The sequence below is a fragment of the Protopterus annectens genome, chromosome 4.part1 (genome assembly GCF_019279795.1).
Source record: "Protopterus annectens isolate FY-2018-M chromosome 4.part1, PAN1.0, whole genome shotgun sequence".
NCBI lineage: Eukaryota > Metazoa > Chordata > Ceratodontiformes > Protopteridae > Protopterus > Protopterus annectens.
The window spans coordinates 343,371,928-343,394,927 of NC_056734.1; the positions used below are offsets into that span (position 1 = coordinate 343,371,928).

Below are 23,000 nucleotides of genomic sequence, written 5' to 3' on the forward strand. Positions count from 1 at the left end.
GCAACTTTTAACCAGGAAAGAAAACTATAGAATGCAGCAAATAAGGCAGAGAAAACTTCAATGAGAACAGATGCCATGTAAGCTGACATCAGTATAGTGAGCAACGTCTGCTACACCAACAATCAGCTGAACTGGTGTCTGACTAAGGGCACTGAATATAGCTGATGCTGGGATGCAACACCTGGTCAAGGACTAAGTCTCACATCTTATAATAGCTGCAGCAAGCTTACATTTTATTTCTGGCAAAATGAGGGTCTGGCAGAAAGGAGAAGAGTCTTGCATGGGCTTCAAGGTAGGACCTGTTGAAAACAACCAAGATCAAGAGTGTCAAGAGAAAATCCCTGCAACTTGAGGAGAAAGCCTTACAACAAAAAAAAGTGTTGGTAACCTGGAATTCAACTCTGCTGTCTGCAATGCCGTTTCCCGCAATTTTTCAAACTTTTCAGCAGAATAATATGCTAGCCTGTGATGTTTTTACATCAATTAAATGCAGCCTTACATCTAGCCTCAATTTCTGGGATATTAAACAATTCTAAAGGGTCTTTCTTTTGTATCTCTTTTTGGTGGTGTTAAATCTTTTAGAAATAGAATAGTCTTGGATGTTGTGGTAGGTATCCAAACAGACTAAACGCTTTGGGTGTCCATCTAGAAGTGGATTTGCTTATGACAGGGTAACATGTTTACCAGAGCAATGAATGCTGAAAGGATTATGGCTAGTGTGAGACACAGGCTAAATAAAAACAGGAAAATATGTTGAAGGAGGAGAACATTTTACTTTACAGTAATCAGAAAAGAATGACACTGACCTAAAAAGGAATTAGATAAATGTTTAACAGGCAAAAAAGCTACTTTAAAATATGGCTATACCCACAAAGCATTCTGGGGCTATCACCAAATCAAACACTTTCATGGTGGGAAAGAAATCACTTCCTTTATTAGCACTAGTGTATTAATGGGGCTCTAAGTAGAGTTGAGCATCCTAAGAAAATGTGTACAGAGTGTACCTATCATCTGCAACATTTTCTACTTCTAGAGTTATAAAAATTCCCCTGAAGTTGTATGGTGAAAACTTCCTTACGACTTTCACATATTACATTCTCGAGCATTTAACAAAATCACTCTCATTAAGCCATTATGATGTCAAAGGGTCTGTGCCCTTGTGTGTGTTCCACATAACAGTTGCTTGCAGTAAGGAACATGGAGACATGGACTTTGATCCAACTCTAAGTTTTAATCTAATAGCTTGCTTAAAGTATGGCACAGAGAGAGGGAACTTGGTGAAAATGTCCTTTCTACATCAGCAGCTATTTGTACTATATCACAAGGAAAAAGGGGTTTGACTAATGGCTGTTGTATACAGACACAGAATATGGTGGCACATAAGAAATCAGCCAAACCAGTCTGCATATTTTCCATCATTTTAGGTAAGCTCTACAGGTTACACAACCAGCACCTTTTTTCCCAGTCTTCTTCTACCAGGCATTTGCATGCTTGAATTATGTCAGTGTTTTTGATACTGCCACCACTTCTAGAAGACTGTTATAGTCATTTGCTACATACATCTTCCATGATGAAGTCACTGCAAGGAATACTAAAAGCAAAAAGAATACCTCTTTTCTTTACATGTAAAGACATTCCAGATGTGATTACTTACAGAACTGCAGACTTAGACTCAGAATGGCTACAACAGCTGCCAAAGCCAACAAGAACAGGAAACGATTTCTGAAATGCATTCTTTTGTTTCAGTCTCCCTTCATCATCTCATATCCAAAGACACCGCTAGAAAGAGAAAATTGCAGGTTAGTACGTATATTCCTATGAACTGTTGATGTTAATGCTTGTAAAGAAATCACTCCCATAACAACTTATCACTCACTCACTCAAACATTAATATTACACTTAAGAGCAGTATAGATACCCAAGATACAGAAGTGGTAGAGTTTTAATACATTACTTTCAAGTTGGTTTCATAAAACAGAGGGAAAGAAACCTTATTTCAGCACATACAACCTGTAATCAACTTGTGATGCTAGCACTAGAAGAGCTGTGTCAGGATGGGAAAGGAATGAAATGTTTGTGCCTGTTAATCTTTCCTACAGTGGGAGGGACAAACACATTCCCAGAAGGGTGTGTTGTGTATAAGTTTCTTGGTGGAGATTGGAGAACTTATAGTAGAATTTGTTTCAGGAGAGACAGAATCATCTGTAGGCTTGCAGCACTCAGTCCTGCTCAATGCCCACTGTAAGAACAATCCCAGAAGTATCAACTGGGCATGCTTACAGAGTAACTCCAAGCTAAAACAGAAAGTCCCAAACCTCACTACAAGACAGCACCACTCCCTGTACCTGTCTCTCATCCCAAGGGAAGCAAGTGAATCATACGGCTCTCACTCTGATGGGAATGATCAGATAGTAGCTGGGGTGAGGTCTGATATTCTGGGAAGGGTCAAAAATACAAACATAAACATTTATTTATTACACACTCCTGACTATGTCCTATGTGACCTGTGCTCAATTAGCAGCAACAGAAGCTGGAAACGCTAGCACATGAAGGGTGGGAGTGAACTGAGTCAGGACGTGTTGACACCGACAAGTAAATTAATTCAATACTACAGGTTGTTGTGACAATAATGCTGCACAATTTGTTAGGGGGACTGGCATTTGTGGACACACATTTACATCTTGCTACAAAGGATGGCTCACTCTATGTACTTTCTTTTTCACCTCCAAGGAGAATGATTGTGCCAAGAGCCTCACCCGTCCATCTGTAACAAATGGGTGGTAAGTGTCTCATGTGATCAAGGAACCAATGTAATGGCTCTTGCCCTGAGAAGGAATACTTAAGGTTACATGATGCTGGGAGAAGGGGCGTGATAGAAGGAAAAAGCCCAAACACAAGGGAAAAGTATAAATAACAAAAAGCATTAAACATTTAAAAACATAATGACATATGAGTATGCAAAAATCCAAATCAAATTCAAATTAATTAGAATAGAAATAATAAATTGAGAAATTGCATGTTGCAATAATAAATAAGATAACTATATATTCTTTAAAATGACAAGTCAACAACATTAGGATGCAATAATGTCAAAACAAAATTATACATAAGGATGCTATGTTTAAGTGTACACTTATTAAATCACCATTAACAAGTAATGAGGTTGCTAAAGACAGACTGGGCAAAACATATCAGAGCTCTTAATATTCCATAGCACAGGAAACTAAAAAATACAAAATCAGAAATGTTAATTCTGGATGGCACAAACAAGGACTGGGCAGTTCTACATAGTACAGGCTCTTGAGACCTACTTCAGCTTCGTCATTTTATCTACTTTTACTGTTCACAAAGACAGATACAAGTTCAGAAAAATAAGAAAGAAAAGACTCAAAATTAGCTTTATCCTCCCATTTCTTCTACTGGCAGATTGGCGAACAAAATAAGCAAACACAACCCTATCTTCACCTTCTGAAATCTGACTAAACCTCCTTTACAGGAGAAATGCCTGAGTTCAATCTAAAGAAACTAAACTTGGATTCTGGTAATCAAGTGATTCACAGAACTAATTAGAGATGTTCAGATCAGTCCATCACTGAATATGACAATCACTTTCAGCATAAATTCCTTAATATTCTGAACAGTACCATTTCTGCAAATTGTACAAAGTAAAAAGTACAGTTTTGTACCTACCATAAATGTAGATGTTCGAGGATCCACATTGCTGCAGTCATAACCTGTGGGTAGTCCGCTGTCCTCGGTCGGCCCGAATACCAAAGTGTTAGGCTGGCGTCGGTCATGGGCGCTCAGATCTGACGTCAGTACGCAGTAGTACTTAAGCGCATGACCGACGCCATATCCTCAGTCTTTCTTGCCCCAGATGTCAGAAGGCCTAAAAAGGAAAGGCCATAGCCAAAATAGAAAATACCCAACAACCAACATAGATAAAATAATAATAAGTATTCCAAAAGAAACACAGCAACCCCAAACTATAGAGGGGAAGGAGGGAGGGAAAATTGGACTGCAGCAATGTGGATCCTCGAACATCTACATTTATGGTAGGTACAAAACTGTACTATGTTCTTCGTCTCACATTGCTGCAGTCATAACCTGTGGGTAGAATCCCAAAGCAAAGGTAAAGGGAGGCTGGCAAAACTAAAAAGCATTAGGAGCTGCTAACATGCCCTGTAAAACTGCAGTGGCAAACCCAGCCCTAGACTTGGAAGAAAGAGGGAGATGGTAATGTTTAGTAAAAGTGTGCACTGAACTCCAAGTAGCTGCCTCCAAAATATCCTTAGTAGCTACCCCCCTCAAAAAGGCAGTAGATGTAGCAGTAGCCCTAGTGGAATGAGGTCTGATCCCAGCCGGAACATCCTTTCCATGATGAGAATAACAAAAAGCAATACAATGGCCAATCCACTTAGAAATGGTTTGCTTTGAAACAGCTTTCCCTTGTGAACCCAAAGCAAAAGAAATAAATAACTGCTGAGTCTTCCTGAACTCTTTAGTTCTGCTCAAATAATAGCGTAACTGCCTGTGAATATCCAAAGAATGCAAGACTTTTTCTCCTTTATTTTGGGGATCAGCATAAAAAGTAGGCAAATGAATAGACTAGTTTAAGGCAACATTAGAAATAACTTTAGGCATAAAAGTAGGGTTAGTACGCAAGGACACCCTATCCTTATGGAATATCAGGAAGGGTTCAACTGCCATGACAGCCTGCAATTCAGATACCCTCCTAGCAGATGTAATGGCCAACAAAAAAGCAGTCTTCCAAGACAAAAACTTCAACTCAGATGTAGCTGCAGGTTCAAAAGGAGGTAAAGTAAGCTTTTCCAACACAAAATTGAGATCCCAGGAAGGAGTAGGAGCTCTACGTGGGGGTCTTATGTTCTTTGCCCCTCTAAGAAATTGCTTAAACAAAGGGTGAGAAAATAAAGGAGGGTCACAATTATAGTGAGCAGAAATGGCTGCAGCATGAAATTTCACAGAGGAGAAAGACAAACCCTTGTCTAATAATTCAGTAAGGTACTGTAGTGTAAAACTCAAATTAGGCACTGAAACATCAAAGCTCTTTGCTGTGCTCCAAAGAAAAAATCTCCTCCATTTATCAGCATAAACTTTTCTAGTACTAGGCCGTCTGGCTTCCAAAATGACATTCAAAACTTGTTGAGGAAGCTGAGACTCCCCAGGATCTAAAACAGAATACGCCAGGCTGTCAGATGCAGGGACTGTACCCTGACATTGAGAAAATGATTGCTTGCCTGGGACAACAGGTGTGGAATTGGTGGCAAAGGCCAAGGAGGCTCCTGTATTAAACTCCTCAGCAGAGGATACCAGTGCTGTCGTGGCCAATCTGGTGCTATTAGAATCATGCAAGGCTTGTCCTGTCTGACTTTCAAGAGTACCTTGGGAGGAGAGGCAGAGGAGGAAAAGCATAGACGTGAAGGTTGTTCCAAATGAAAGATAGAGCATCCACTTTCCAAGCTTTTGGGTGAAACATCTTTGTGCAAAATGTTGGCAGTTGGAAATTTAGTGGAGAAGCGAACAGATCTATGTCTGGAGTTCCCCAAGCCACTGTCAACTGTTGGAATACATGAGGATCCAATTTCCACTCGTGGGGATCCACAATTTGTCTGCTCAAAACATCTGCTAAGGAGTTCTGTGCTCCTGGCAGAAACCGTGCTTGAAGAGTGATGTGCAGCCTCAGAGCAGTCTTCCACAAAATCATAGCTTGTCTGCAAAGAGGGTAAGAATGGGTTCCCCCCTGCTTGTTGATGTACCACATAACAGTTGTGTTGTCTGTTTGAATCAACACCTGTCCTGGTTGAAGTAGATCCTTGAAGGCCATCAGGGCAAATTGGACTGACAACATCTCCTTCATGTTGATATGCAAATGCTGTAGTCTGGGAGGCCACGTGTCTTGAACCCATTTCCCATTGAAGTGTGCTCCCCAAGCCAGGTCTGAGGCATCCGTCGTTAAGATCTGACTCGCCTCTGGTCGGGTCACAGAGAGTCCCTTGTTTAGGTGACATTCCTGAGCCCACCACAAGAATTCCCTCTGGATGCAAGGTAATATCTGAATGACAGTGTCCAAATCGTGGCAGTGTTGAGTCCATACATTTTTGAGATACCATTGTAGCTTCCTCATATGCAGTTTGGCATTGGGAAGTACCAGAATGCAAGATGCCATGAACCCCAAGGCTTGAAGGACTGTCCTTGCAGTCAGCCTGGACATTAGAGATAATTGCTAGAAGTACAGGTGAAGATTTCTTTGTTTGTCCGGGGTCAAAAAGGCCATCTGAGAGGCTGTATTCAGTCTCACACCCAGAAAGCACATGTCCTGAGAGGGTACTAGACTGGACTTTGTTTCGTTCACAGAATACCCTAGGCACCTTAAAACTGCCATTACATACTGTAGATGTTGAAGTAACTTGACTTTGTCTTGAGCAAGAATCAGGCAATAGTCCAGATAAGGATAAATTTGTATTCCTCTTAGTCTGAAGAAGGCTATCACAGGAACCAGGACCTTTGTGAACACCCTGGGCACAGTAGATAAGCCAAAGGGCAATGCAGAGAACTGATAATGAAAAGTACCAGCCCGAAAACGCAGGAATCTCCTGCAGCTGGGCCTGAAAGGAATGTGAAGATAAGCCTCTTTGAGATCCAGAGTTACCATCCAGTGATCTTTGCCTAGCAGAGGCAGAAGTTGCTGCAAAGTTAACATCTTGAACTTTGGAATGTCTAGGTATGTATTGAGAATGGACAAATCCAGAATTGGCCTCCAAGTATTTCCTTTCTTTGGCACAAGGAATAGGCGAGAATAAAACCCCAGGCTTACTTCTGACTGAGGTACCACCTGGATCGCCCCCATTTGTAAAAGTAAAGAAATCTGTTTGTGAGCCTCCAGCCTTTGCTGAGGAGGTACATCCAGCATGCCTTTGAAAGGAGGCAAGGTGTGAAAATAAAACTTGATTTATAATGTCCAGCACCCATTTGTCCTGGGTGACCAAAAGCCAATTTTGCTTGAAAAGTGCCAACTTTCCTCCTAGAGGAGCTGTCAGACAGGCAGAGTCTGGCAGCTGGAGATACAGGTCATTGGGTCTGTTTACGAAAAGGCTGACCCCTGCCCTCACCAGAAGATTGTGCAGGAGAACTCCAAGTCCTAGGTCTGAAAGAACCCTGAGCATTGAGCTCTGCCCCTAACACGTCTAGACCTGCCCTTAGACTGAAACTCGGAAGAAGGGTAAGACCAACCTTTTGCAAGCCAATTCCTGCTAAACTTAGGCGGCTGCACTTGTAAAAATTCCTTAACCGTCTGCATGGACTTAGCTTTGTCTTCCATTTTTTTCAAAACTGACTCCACAGGAAAACCAAAAAGAACTTCAGATTGTAGAGGAGCATCCAAAATTAGAGCTTTAACATGCTCTGACAAATTTTGATCCTTAAGCCAGGCATGCCTACGAATAACTGAACCAGTGGCAGCCACCCTGGAGGAAGCCTGAAGAGCATCAAAGCCACATTGCAAGGAATGCTTACCAACCTGATCTGAGGCATGAACCAAGTCCTGCAATTCCTTACACTCTATACCCTCAGCTAAAGCATCTACCTTAGATTTCAACTGACCTAACAGAAAGTTCTGGTACTTCAGCATATGAAACTGGCAATTTAAAGCCCTCATAGCTAGCGTGGAGGAGGTATACACTTTCTTACCCCACCTATCCAAAGCCCTAGAATCTTTATCCAGAGGTACTGGATTCTTAACTACCGAAGCCCTGACACCCTTAGGTCCTTGACTAATAGTTTCCGGGTCAGCTCTAGGACTCTTATACAAATATTTATGAGCCTCTGGAACTCTGTAATACCTGTCTGGCTTGACAGGGGCAGGGGGTAATGAATCAGGATTAAGGGAAGCTTCAGAAAAAACATCCTGAACAACATTTAAAACAGGGGGAATAGCCAAAGGTCTATGTTGTGGCAAAAACAAAAATTCCCTAAGCCTCTTACGAGAATCTGAAAAATCCTGACCTTCCCACTTGAAATGCTCCCTCATGGAGTGTAGGGTTTCAGAAAAGGAAAAATCTTCTGGAGGAGAAGCAGAAGGACAGGAATCCTCTGCATCCGAATCAGAATAGGGCGGAAAATCCTGAATGTCCTCAGCTGAAGACTCAGAAAAATCTGAGGAATGCTCCAATCCCTCCACATCTGTCTCCATCCTAGGCCTCTTGTCTGGAGGGGGCATAGAACCCCTGATTAAAGTAATCAAATCCTCTGCCATTTTCAACATATGTTTTTTAGGAACAGAGCCCGAAGAAACAGGGCTGCTGCCTGTACCAGAAAGACCAGATTTAGCTTTAGCAGGGCCCTTGGTGACAGAAGTAGAAGGCCTAATAACCTTTTGTAATGATGGGACTACAGAAACTTGAGAAGCCCCCTCGGCCTGGCCTAACTCCTGAGAGGCCAATTCCTGTAAAATTAAAGGTTCCCCCTGTGATTCAGCCGAGACCTCGGCTGGATCCACAGATTCAACAGTAGTTTCCATAGAACCGGCATCCGCAACGGACGACTCATCCTGTTTAGACTTTAACGATTTATCTTTTCGCTTCTTTGCGGTAGCGGGCGTCGGAGGATCCGACGGCATGTTCTAGTTACACCGCTTACTGAAAACAAGCCTAGCACAATCTAATCTGCGTTTAATGGTGCGCTTATTAAATCTAGCGCAAAAGCGACACCCGACTACGTCGTGCTCAGGCCCCAAGCAAGGAATACAGAGAGAGTGATAGTCCCTATAAGGTATCTCTTTCCCACAAGAAATACAATTATTAACTTTGTCTGACATCCGGAATAACTGAGGCAAGAAAAGACAAAAATATTCCCCAACGGGGTACTTAGCCCAACTTGGTCTTCGGTCTGAAACTCGAAAAACGAAAATTTCAGGACGCCGAACGGCACTTGCAAATGCTGCTTCTGCTTCGGACCATGCGGCAAGAAAGACTGAGGATATGGCGTCGGTCATGCGCTTAAGTACTACTGCGTACTGACGTCTGATCTGAGCGCCCATGACCGACGCCAGCCTAACACTTTGGCATTCGGGCCGACCGAGGACAGCGGACTACCCACAGGTTATGACTGCAGCAATGTGAGACGAAGAACATCACATTTTCCACTCCCTTCAATAACACAACTAAAAATCTCAGGTGTTTGTTGGAGACAAGGTTATCTACAAAGCATGAGCGGTTAACATATCAAGAAATAATAATTTGCTATATGACACAAAGTACATCAGAGCAAAAAAGATCTGAATCAAGTAATTAGCAAAACGTATGTCAAACAGCAAAAGGAACGCAGCTTTGAAAACAAAACCAGTTAGTGACCCAAAAAAATCTGCTGTGACAGTTTAACAACACTAACATAGCATTTCAGTTTGAAAGAGGTCAGTTTACTTACTGCAAGTCAAAGGGAAATGGATATATAGTTTCTATTCTCTAAACTACATTTATTAAGTTGTCAGTTTTTGCTGTAATAGTTTGCCTGATGCAGTGGATTAACTTAGAAATCTCATATGGTATTGTCCCCCTTCCTTCTGAAAAGAAACTCTTTCGCTACCTATGTACAAAGAGGGACAATCACTAGTAATTACAGGCCCAGTGCCATTTTAAATATAATGGCAAAAGGTTAAATGTTGCAAATCAAGCATCAGTCACCAATTGGCAGAATTTATACAACTAAGAAATGTTTACCGCTTCCTAGCATGGTTTTAGAAGAAGCACTTTTCATCTATTCAGCATTACTCGTATCAGATTTCATTACAGAAGGTCTAAAAAATGGTCAAGCAGACCTGGCTTTATTTGGACCTAATAGATGCACCTGACAATATCAGTCAGGACTGCCTGGGCAAAAAGGCAACAAATTCTTGTGATGAACCACGCAACCTTAAGGTGGTTCAGGAATTACCTCAAAAATTGGAAATATCTTGTAAAATGGATGCACATCTATTTTAATTACTTAACTAATATCAAAAGGAGTCCCAAAAAGCTCTGACCTACGCCCACTACTAAGCGTATAAACGAATCACTTGTTATCCCACTATAGTGAACTGTCTGTAGTCAACTTATGCTAATGATAAAAAACACTACTGTGCATTACCAAGTCATGTAACCATGCCAAAAGTAAACTACAGTCCGGTACACACATTGCAAAGTAGTTCAAGGATTCTCAATGTTAATAAAAGCAAATTGTTTATCAAGACTCCCTGCCACACACACACACACACACACACACACACACACACACACACTCGCAGGTCCCTGCTCAATTACATAAGGGATGGGCTATTTTATTAATGTGGTAAAATGCCCAATTGCTCTTGATAAAGCCTTTACACCAGGCAACAAGGTAAAAGAGTAAAATTGTAACCAGATGCTGGAAAGTCTTCACAACTCTTGAGAGTGTCTCATCACCTCTTCCAGATGCAAGATTACATTGTCACTGCTATTCTAAACACTTTCTATGCTTAAATCTCTTAATTATATATTTTATTTACTATATTTACCATCAGTTAACCAGGTAAGTGGGCTGGACTAATATATATATATATATATATATATATATATATATATATATATATATATATATATATATATATATATATATATATATATATATATATATGTATATATATATTTATATGGGTTCCCTTCAGAATCTCGAAATATGAAATCCTGAATTTCAGTAGCCCGAGACCAGAAAGGCGAAAGTGCAGAATACAGAAACCCCAGAAGCACGAAATTCAAAATCCCAAAGTTCGGATATTTTGAATTAGCGGTTCTGATGTTGTGGTGTGTGAGTGGATGGTTGAAGATGTAGGTCAGTGTTTGTGCTGCACAGGTTTTGGGTAGGGGCTTTAGCCTGTGTGTTTTGTTAGTGTGATGTGTGTGTGCGAGAGGAATGTAGCTTGTGTAGTGGTGTTTTTGTGTGTTCGTCTTTGTATTGCGATCTCGGAGTTAGTATATTTAAGTAGAGGGGTGCAGGGGGGCTTGTGTATGTGTAGGGAGGTGTATGTTTGTGTCTGTGTGTGCGGTATGTTTATTATAGAAGTCGTGATTTTAAACTTCGAGCTTCTGGGGTTTAGACTTTATGGATTTTCGGCTTCATGGTCCCGAGATACTGAAATTTGAGATTTCAGTATTTCGAGATTATGAAGTGAATCCATATATATGTATATATATATATATATATATATATATATATATATATATACATACATAAATACGCTTGCTAAAGAATACAACAAAAGTGCTCAACTGCCACAGTCTGCTATGTTATACCAATATAATTTATTAAAAAATCTTGACTGGCTTACACTTAAGAGACGGCTTGACTTTCAGTACATAAACTTGCCTTTAATAGTCTATAACCACACAAGCCATTAACACTTGACACACTATTTCTGAACAGTGCAAACCTGTTAAAGTCTCAAATCCTCAAATTACAATTCTTGACTAATGCAAGACTTTCGGAACCATTAGATCCTCAAACAAGAAGATATAACATTGTAATAAACTTGATGATGACTATGCTGGAATCATCCAATGGCAGCTAGTGACCCTGCCATATAAGGATGGGCAGGGATTAGTAGTGAAATGGGTGAAACAAAAATCAATGAAGCGTGTAAGCATGCAGCTAGACAAGAAACAGTAGCCAAGAAAAACATGGCCAGTTCTGATAAAGTCTATTAGTATTGGGACGAAAGCGCTAACTGATTTTCTTTTTATTTATTGAAGTACATTTGTTGATTTTATTGGTGTTGTTTTATCCTTTCTGGGTGAAGGTATAATTTCCCATTCATTCAACACTACGTGAGCCATTTTTCTTGGTTAGTGAACTGCCGTGACATAAATGGGGATGGGGTTTACCCAGTCAGGATGAGATTGGATAAAGTGGAGAAGTGGTAAGGGCAGATACCTCAATCCCTCTTCACATGCCATGCATGAGCAAAAAGTTTTGCAAGGATTTATATATATATATATATATATATATGTATATATATATATATGTGTGTATATATATATATATATATATATATATATATATATATATATATATATATATATATATATATGTATATGTGTATATATATATATATATATATATATATATATATACATATATATATATATATATATATATATATATATATACATATATATATATATACATACACACACACACACACACACACACACACACACACACACACACACACACACACACACACACACACCCGGATTCACGAATCCTCCGTGTAAGACTTAATAAGTCTTACTCGGAGGCTGCAGTTGAACGGTATGACATCAGTGTGCCATGAATATTCATGAGGGTACGCTGACTCAACCGTAACTCCTACACGGACAGAGTATGAAAGCAGGGGGCGTGTCCGACTGCAGAGCAGTCTAAATGTCCACGCCCCTGCAAGTGTAGTAAAAGCAAAATGTCAACACACAAGAGCGAGTTCGGTCAAATGTACTTGCACCCAACACCACACACCCTGACACTGTAAACCCCCATCACAGTTATAAAAAGTAAAATATTTTTTTTTTTTAAAATCCACGATATAGCTGCCCGTATTTGCGCGTGTGTGCGCAGGTGTGCCCATTGCTTAGCTATAGTTAGCAATTCCGACATGGAAGAGCATAAGAAAGAATGTTTATGCAAATCACACCAAATTGCAATAGTGTAATGGTAGAGCATATGCACAAAGAGGAGGCATTCACGGTTCGAGTCCCACCACTCCCCTTCTTATTTATGTTTTAAATCAGTATTTGAAATAATACCAGACATATATAATTAAAATATTATTAAAAGCAGTGAAATGGCCAATGTATCAGTGAACAAAATATATATTTTTAAAGGATCCAGATATAGAATAGCCTGCCATTAAGCAGTGCTTTACCCAGCTTAACAGAGGTGCTCATAGTTTAATAGCGCTGTACCCAGCTAAGCAGAGGTGCCCATAGTTTAATAGCGCATTACCTATGGCAATGTGTTTGCGCAGACGTGCGCACTGCGCCAACCAGGGCACAGTAGGGCACCGAGGAGCAACATAGAGCAAAGTTGCTTAAATGCAGCCACACCCCCTAGCCTGTCTGGACAGTATGAAAATAAAATGAATGACAAGGTTCGAACCCAGGACTCTGTGCATCAGAAGCAAAGTACAGAACCACTAAGCCATGACAACATAGGGGAAACATCCACTGTTAACATTCATATACTTACGAATGATAGTTTAACCATTACTAAGCAGGTCTGCAGTCAGCCGAGAATTTTACAAAACGGCCAATCACAAAAAAGTGTGGGAAATGCGGCATATTTAAGCCCCACAGGTGGGAATACACGGCATAACCGATTGTAGCTCACATCTGCAGTTAGAATGTCTGGTGTCGGAGATGGAACACGCTTCCGAGCGCAATGTTGGGGCATCGAGGAGTCCAAATACATGGTTTGGCTCCTTGTCCACCGTCACAAGTCAAGACTCCTGCAGGGCCAGTTCCAAGGGACGGAGTACAAGGCAGAGGCTTGGAACCAGTTAGCTTGTGACCTCACCAGTGCCACAGGCGTTCCTCGGACTAGTGAGCAGGTCCGTCACCACCATGCAGACCCGAAGAGACGAAAGCAGGACCGCCTGAAAAGTACAGTTTTGTACCTACCATAAATGTAGATGTTCGAAGATCCACATTGCTGCAGTCCTAACACTTGGGTAGTCCGCTGTCCCAGTCGGCCCGAATACCAAAGTATATGGCTGACGTCGGTCAAGGCGCATTAGTCTGACGTCAGGACGTCAGGGTACAAATGGGCATGACCGGCGCCATATCCTCAGTCTTTTCTTGCCCCAGATGTCAGAAGACCCTAAAAGATAAGGCTAAAACCAAAAACACCACACACTCCTGCACCAAATATATATACAATATATACAAATTTACAAGAGTATAACCTCACCCACACAACCACCCCTAAACACAGAGGGGAAGGAGGGAGGTAAATTGGACTGCAGCAATGTGGATCTTGAACATCTACATTTATGGTAGGTACAAGACTGTACTATGTTCTTCATACCACCTTGGTGCCGTCCTCACACTTGGTAGAATCCCAAAGCAGAGCTAAGGGAGGCTGGCAAATCATAAGGAAGCAGGAGCTGACAACATGCCCTGCAAAATAGCCGTGGCAAAACCAGCCCTAGATTTAGAGTAGAGAGGAAGGTGGTAATGCTTAGAGAAAGTATGCACTGAACTCCAAGTAGCTGCCTCCAAAATATCCTTAGTTGCCAACCCCCTTAGAAATGCTGTTGAAGTGGCAGTAGCCCTAGTGGAATGAGGCCTAATCCCAGCTGGAAACTCCTTGCCATGATGGGAATAACAAAATGCAATGCAAAACCCAATCCACTTAGAAATAGTTTGTTTTGACACAGGCTTGCCCTGAGAACTCAAAGCAAAAGAAACAAACAACTGCTGAGACTGCCTAAAATCCTTAGTCCTGCTTAAATAATAACGCAACTGCCTGTGTACATCTAAAGTGTGCAAAATCTTTTCCCCCTTATTTTGGGGATCTGCATAAAAGGTAGGCAAATGAATAGTTTGGTTTAAAGCCACACTAGAAACCACTTTAGGCATAAAGGAAGGATTAGTACGTAAAGATACCCTATCCTTATGAAAAATCAGGAAAGGCTCAACCGCCATAAGGGCCTGCAATTCAGACACCCTTCTTGCAGATGTAATGGCTAACAAAAAGCAGTCTTCCATGACAAATATTTCAATTCAGCAGTAGCTGCAGGCTCAAAAGGTTGTAGAGTGAGTTTCTCCAACACAAAATTGAGGTCCCAAGCAGGAGTAGGAGCTCTACGTGGGGGTCTTATATTCTTTGCCCCTCTAAGAAATTGCTTGAACAAAGGATGAGAAAACAATGGTGGGTCACAATCATAGTGAGCTGAAATTGCTGCAGCATGAATCTTAATGGAAGAGAAAGACAAACCTTTGTCCAATAACTCAGTAAGATATTGAAGAGCCACACTCAAATTTGGCTCAGAAACATCCAAATCCTTTGCTGCACACCAAAATAAAAATCTCTTCCATTTTCCTGCGTACACTTTCCTTGTACTAGGTCTTCTGGCTTCCATAATATTATTCAAAACTTGTTGAGGAAGCTGAGACCTGCTATGGTTCAAAACAGAATATGCCAAGCTGTTAGATGAAGAGAGTGAAGCTTGACATTGAGCAGATGCCCGTCCTTCTGAGACAATAGGTGTGGAATCAAAGGTAAGGGCCATGGAGGCTTCCTTACCAGACTCCTCAGCAATGGGTACCAGTGCTGCCGAGGCCAATCTGGAGCTATTAAAATCATCCTTGGCTTGTCTTGTCTGACCTTTAGAAGTACCTTTGGGAGGAGAGGCAGAGGTGGAAAGGCATACACATGAAGATTTTTCCAACTGAAAGAAAGAGCATCCACTTTCCAGGCTGTGTGATGAAACCTTTTCGTGCAAAACTTTGGCAGCTGGTGGTTTAGTGGAGAAGCGAACAGATCTATGTCTGGAGTTCCCCATGACACTGTCAATGTCTGAAATACATGAAGATCCAGTTTCCACTCGTGGGGATCCATGATTTGCCTGCTTAACACATCTGCTAAGGAGTTCTGTGCTCCTGGCAGAAACCTTGCTTGAAGATTCAGCTGCAAGCTTAACGCAGTCTCCCACAAAATCATTGCTTGCCTGCATAGAGGATAAGAATGTGTTCCCCTTGTTTGTTGATGTACCACATGACAGTTGTGTTGTCTGTTAGAATCAACACCTGCCCTGGAAGAAGTAAATCCTTGAAAGCCAGTAATGCAAACTGGACTGCTAACATCTCCTTCATGTTGATATGTAGATGCTGCAGTCTGGCAGGCCACTTGTCTTGTATCCACTTTCCATTCAGATGAGCTCCCCAAGCTGTGTCTGAGGCATCTGTCGTTAGAATCTGACTCGCCTCTGGCCGGATCACAGAGAGTCCCTTGTTTAGGTGACATTCCTGAGCCCACCACAACAATTCCTTTTGAATGCAAGGTATTATTTGAATGACAGTGTCCAAATCCTGGCAGTGCTGTGTCCATACATTTTTGAGATACCATTGTAGCTTCCTCATATGCAGTTTGGCATTGGGAAGTACCAGAATACAAGATGCCATGAACCCTAAGGCTTGAAGGACTGTCCTTGCAGTCAGCCCGGACTGATGAGATAGTTGATGGAAGTAAAGAGAAAGATTCTTTTGTTTGTCCGGGGTTAAAAAGGCCATCTGGGTTGCTGTATTCAGTCTCACACCCAGAAAGCACATGTCTTGAGAGGGTACCAGACTGGACTTTATTTCGTTCACAGAATACCCTAGGCATCTTAGCACTGCTATCACATATTCCAAATGCTGAAGAAGCACGTCCTTCCTTGAGCCAGAATCAGGCAATCGTCCAAATAAGGATAGATTTGTATTCCTTTTAGCCTGAAGAAAGCTATCACTGGAGCCAGAACCTTTGTGAATACTCTGGGCAGTAGATAAGCCAAAGGGCAATGCAGAGAACTGATAATGAGAATTCCCAGCTCGAAAACGCAGATACTTCCTGCAAATTAGTCTGATAGGAACATGAAGGTAAGCTTCCTTGAGATCCAAAGTTACCATCCAGTGATCTTTGCCCAGCAGAGGTAAAAGCTGTTGTAACGTCAACATTTTGAACTTGGGAATGTCCAGATAAGTGTTGAGGATAGACAGATCCAAAATTGGTCTCCACGTGTTCCCCTTTTTGGTACTAGGAACAGGCGAGAATAAAATCCTAGGCCCCTTTCTGGCACAGGAACCGGCTGAATGGCCCCTATTTGGAGCAACAGAGAAATTTGCTTGTGAGCCTCTTTCCTTTGTTGAGGAGGAATGTCTGGCATGCCTTTGAAAGGAGGCAAGGTATGGAAATAAAACCTGTAACCGTGGTGAATGATATCCAATACCCATCTGTCTTGGGTAATTAAACTCCAGTTTTCTTTGAAAAGTGCCAACCTTCCTCCCAAAGGTGCTGCCAGACGAGAAGATTCTGGCAGCAGAATAGGCAGGTCATTGTGTCTGTTTACGAAAGGACTGACCCCTGCCCTCACCAGAAGACTGAGCAGGTGAACTCCCTGTTCTAGGCCTAAAAGAACCTTGAGCTCTGCCTCTACCACGTCTAGACCTACCCCTAGACTGGGAATCATAAGCAGGATATGTCCACCCCTTGGTAGGCCAATTTCTACTAAACTTCGGAGGCTGAACCTGCAAAAAATCTTTAACAGTCTGCATAGACTTAGCCTTGTCTTCCATTTTCTTTAGAACTGCTTCCACAGGCGAACCAAACAACACATCAGATTGTAAAGGAGCATCTAAAATCCTTGTTTTCACATGCTCAGCTAAATTCTGATCCCTCAACCAGGCGTGCCTGCGAAGAACCGAACCAGTGGCAGCCACCCTCAAGAGGCCTGCACAGCATCAAAACCACATTGCAAAGAATGCTTACCCACCTGTTCAGAAACATGAACTAAATCCTGTAACTCTTTACACTCAATACCTTCCGCCAAAGCATCTACCTTAGACTTTAATTGTGAAAGGAGATAATTTTGGTATTTCAACATGTGAAACTGGCAATTCAAAGCTCTCATGGCCAAAGTGGAAGAAGTATACACTTTCTTTCCCCATCTATCCAAAGCCCTAGCCTCTTTATCTGGAGGAACAGGATTTTTAACAACAGAAGCCTTAACACCTTTAGGCCCCTGTGAAACAGTTTCTGGGTCTGCCCTAGGACTCTTACAAAGATACTTATGAGCTTCAGGCACCCTATAATATCTATCCGGTTTAACTGGAGCAGGAGGCAAAGAGTCAGGGTTCAGAGAAGCCTCTGCAAAAACATCCTCTACCACATCTAGAACAGGAGGTATAGCTAAAGGCCTATGCTGGGGTAGAAACAAAAATTCCCTAAGCCTTTTCCGGGAATCAGAGAAATCCTGACCTTCCCATTTAAAATGCTCCCTCATGGAATGAAGAGTCTCTGAAAATGAAAAATCCTCAGGAGGAGAAGCAGAAGGAGTAGAATCATCTACATCAGAATCAGAGTAAGGGGAATACTCCTGCAAGTCTTCAGCTGAAGACTCAGAAGCATCCGAACACTGCTCAAAACTCCCAAGCTCAGGTTCCACCCTAGGCCTCTTATCAGGAGGGGGCATAGAACCTCTAATCATTGTAATCAAATCTTCTGCCACCTTAAGCATATGCTTCTTAGGTACAGACCCTGAAGAACTAGGGGTAACTCCTGAAACAAAACCTGGCCTGCCCCTGGGAGAAGCCTTGGAAACAGCAGGGGAGGGCCTAACCACCTTAGGAAGGGAGGGAAGAACAGCTACCTGAGAAGCCCCTTCCGCCTGGCCTACCTCCTGAGAGGTCACATCTTGCAGTAATAAAGTCTCTCCGTGGGATTCCAAAGAAATTTCTGGCTGAACCCCTGGCTCCACCGAGCCCTCTAAAGAACCGACGTCCGGGACGGATGGTTCTTCCAGCCTAGGCTTTGCTGTTTTGTCCTTGCGCTTTTTTGACGAAGCGGGCGTCGGAGCATCCGACGGCATTTTATAATTACACCGCTTCCCAAAAACTAACCTGGCACAATCTAATCTTCTCTTTATAGTGCGTTTGTTAAATCTAGCACAAGAGCGACAGCCAACAACGTCGTGCTCAGGCCCTAAGCAAGGTATACACAAGGTATGGTAATCCCTATGAGGTATCTGTTTCCCACAAGAAATACAGTTATTCACTTTTTCTGACATCCGGTAAAATACTGAGGCAAGAAAAAACCAAAATAATCCCCAACGGGGTACTTAGCCAACTTGGATTCGGTCTGAAACTCCGACTTCGGAAAATCTCAGAACGCCAACCTGCACTTGCAAAACTGCTTCTGCATCGGACCATGCGGCAAAAAAGACTGAGGATATGACGTCGGTCATGCGCATTTGTACCCTGACGTCCTGACGTCAGACTAATGCGCCTTGACCGACGTCAGCCATATACTTTGGTATTCGGGCCGACTGGGACAGCGGACTACCCAAGTGTTAGGACTGCAGCAATGTGGTATGAAGAACATCAGTGGATACAGGAGGCCCGTGGGATGCGGGATGCCCCACAAGTGAGTATGTAGCCATGGAATGCAGTATGTAAGAATTGATAATGGAGTATGTATAATGAACAGGTATGTCTCAATATCCCCTCATTTACTTTACAGCTGCAGGTGACCGTGCTATGAATCAGCAAGCCTATGCTGATAGGCTGCTAAGGCTGCGTTACCAGGCAGGTTAGTGATTATTCTGCATGTATTGTTATATAAAATATGGGAGAGAGCATGAAAGAAAGTGTTGTAGTCCAATAATACAGCCATAAAATTGCCTGAATAAGTCCTCTGCATGTACTGTCAGATAAAAACGTCAGAGAGGCAGAAAAAGAGTGTAGAAACCCATTAAGAAAGGTAATATATGTCTGGAATAATATTTCTGTAGGCACTGTCATATAAAATAAGTGAGTGAGCCTGAAAAAAGAGTGTGCTAACCTATTAATAAAGGTATAATATGTCTTGAACATGTCTGCCATATACACCGTTAAAACAAATAAAGGAGTGAGCCTGTGGAAAAGTGTGTAATGTCATTAATAAAGATCTAAAACCCAGAGTGTGTCTGTGTCACAGAGTCTGAAATGTTGTTGTACCCTTGCATTATACAAACAGTACTGTTTGAAAAGGTACTGGCAACCCAGAGTTGTGCAGTCCCATATAAAGTGGGTGATGGAAGTGCTAGTAGCTGTGAAATATATATAATACAGTCCAAAACAGTCAGTTACTGGCTGGCATGAATAAGTAAAACTGGCACATGTGTAGCATGTTATATTTTCCCCAAAAATGTGTGTGTGTGTCAAGAAATGCAGGGTTCTGTATAAATGGAAGTGAAAATGTCATGTGAAAACATCCCAGATATGTAGATAAAGAAATATAAATGCAATCAAGAAATATGTAGCAGTAACATCTGCATCCTGGACAGTTAGTTTGTCAGATATAGGTCAGGCATATACTGAACTAGCCAACCCCATTACACAACCTAATGTATGGTGGCAAGTGTAATAATACATGTAGGGGATATGCACTTGCAGTCACTAGGAATGTAGTGTAGATGAAAAGGTTATTAAAAGATGTTAACCGAGGTATTTTCTACACCCTACTGTATGTGCATAAACCATGCAATTCCACACCTCAATGGGTACGTGTAATCTTAATATTTGTTGGGACATATGTCCTATTGTTCTATAAATATTTGCATTCACGTTGATGCATGTGCCCTGTTTGAACACCACAATCATTTTGGCCTGTTGCTACCAAACATCCCTGCATGCTGTTGGAATAACCACTGTGTTTCAATATATGCATGTGTTATTCTTGCTGTTCAACTGTTGTACCCTTGGTGTGTTGGGTTAATGAGAATATTATTGCATGCTGTTACAACTAATCTGGAATGCTGTTTTGCTTATGTTGTAATTAAACACACCTAATCACAGAACGTACGGGAAGGCTGGTCCCAGCGGACCCACCTGTCCCTCCTCAGCCAGCGAGTGCAACTGGCACCAGCAGGTCTGATGCCCAGCCCGGGCTCCCGTCCTCCATTGGTTCTCTGCCACCTTCGGGTGGAAGCGCTGCAGGGGATGGGGCTCGTCCCCCCCGTGCAAGCGTGGGCGGAGAAGGGCCACCTGTCACCCTTCAAAGGGTCTGGGTTGTGGTGCGTAGAAAGATCCAGCGTTCAGTCGCTGATCCCCTACACCAGCTTGAGGCGAGAATGGCGCATCTCACGGGTGAGCCTGCCCGTCCTACGCAGCCCCCAGCACAGCCATCCTCGTGGCTGTGAAGGTGCAGTGGTGACTGCCCATGGGTGGGGATCGCAGCTCCACTGTTACCATCTGTGGGCTCATGGGCTTGCGATTTCCAAACAACCTTCCCCGTCAATTGTGTTCACCCACCCCATGTGTCAAATTCTGCCCCTGTATGCGTCTTGTTTGTCTTGTCTGTTTACCTCCCCAACCTACCTCCCCAAATATACTAACATCCCCTACCTCACATTCCACTCTCACCTGAAAAAAAAAATAAAAAAAGGGCAATCTGTTCACCCAAAAAAATTACGCCCCATACATAGCTGCCCATTTCGCACACATGTCCGCCGGACATGTAAAATGATAATTATAATTGGCACTACATCATACTCTGTTGTCCTTACCCCTCTCTCAGGGGTGGAAGGTTGCAAATTTCATACCAAATTATGAACATATGCACAGCTGTTGCTGGTAAAGAAATGGGCAGCTATAGGCCTTCCCTACACCCTTCCTGCACATCCCAGCTGGTTTCCCTAATGTCTTTCCCTCTTTGTGCCCCCTTTTTCACCACTTTCCTATATCCCCATTTTCTTTTCTTTCAAAGAAATTAGCATGGGGGTTAGCAGGAGTAAGCACTTTTAAACAGTAGTAAGCAGTTTTAAGCAAGTGTGCACATGTGTGCGCTTAGCTAAGCATCGCTAAGTGTCGCGCAAACCCGCGTACAACTGCTTAAAAGTGCCTTAGTCACTCTGTATGACAGGGCCCTTGTATTGCTCAGCAGCAAAATAAAATACACCTGTCAGTCTCGAACCCCAGACCTTGGGCTCACCAGTCTACATGAAGTACCACTACACAACAGCAGATATACAATAACTTGGTGCTGAAAGAAATATATCATGCATTACAATGACTGAATGTAAAGGGAGAATAGGAATGGCATAACACAAATCATGGTCTGTGGCCCTTAACCAGCAAGTGTTGTGGAATTGCATGACATGACTGTGAAAAGAGAACCAGCCATGCTAGTAGGGAATAATGTTACAGTAGCACCTTACAAACCCCACACAGTATCAGAGCAGGATAAACACTGGCATATTTGAATAAGTCAGAGGCCAGACCTCCCAACTGTGACTGGTTTACAGGGATATCCCTGATTTGCAAACAAATGTTAGCTGTGCCCCTCAGACTCCCTGTGAAATGTAGCAGCAGTAGGCAGAAAGGTGGGGAATCCCGCTTAATGATAAATGTCAATAAGTGAGAGTAGACACTGCTTGCATGTCAGAAAAAGTGTAGTAATACATATGCTCAGAATCCCCCAAAGTTGCAACTGCAAAATATCAGAAATATATCACAGGTGTATCCCACTGATATGTACCTTCCCTGAGGCTGTTCAAATATATACCTGAGAGTATCTGAGGCCTGGAAGAGTCAGAAATACACAGGCATATCAGCCTGTCTGCTGTTACACACTCTGCGAATAGCTGTAGAATGAATTCCACAAGCATGCCCTTATGTAGGAGTACAACACAGAAATATCAAAGGATGTAGCCATGTACTGCTAGCAACCACCTGTGACAATGCCATTGTTCAGGTGCTGAAAAGACTGGTGTGGTGCACAGTCAATGAATACTAGGCTAACCTCTGTCTACCATCTGGATATGTCCACAGATGGGAGCTACTCAGACAGATTACTAGCCTTTATAGACTTACAGGTACACAGCAACTCTGCATGTTCAGCAAGATAAACATCACACGATAATAAATAATGCGCTCTGCAGTTCTGCACCCCTACCCAAAGGTACTATATACCCGTGTAGTCAGGCACAACCAAGGGTGTAGGTAGGCATACACAGTAGTGAAACATGTCCAGTTGTCCTGAGCAGACTGTGCTAATGTCAACACAAACAAACCACAAACTGTTCAGAAGTGAGTAACGTACTAATGACAGTATAGCAGTTCACAAACAGTGCATGTGTCTGATATTCATAATTGGTAATACAACATACTTAGTTGTCCTCACTCCTCTCTCAGGGGTGGAAGGTTTCAAATATCCCTCCTAATGTACTGCATATGCACAGC

General features: G+C 42.3%; 1 protein-coding gene across 1 annotated transcript in view; it reads right to left on the reverse strand.

Moving 5' to 3' along the window:
• PXYLP1 (2-phosphoxylose phosphatase 1) overlaps positions 1-23,000 on the reverse strand; it is a 910,146-nt gene that overhangs the window by 652,533 nt on the left and 234,613 nt on the right. The window contains exon 2 of the mRNA XM_044070169.1: positions 1,655-1,779. Within this exon, the coding sequence (XP_043926104.1) occupies positions 1,655-1,733 (79 nt within the window). The 5' untranslated portion in view covers positions 1,734-1,779. The remainder of the gene's footprint in view (positions 1-1,654; positions 1,780-23,000) is intronic.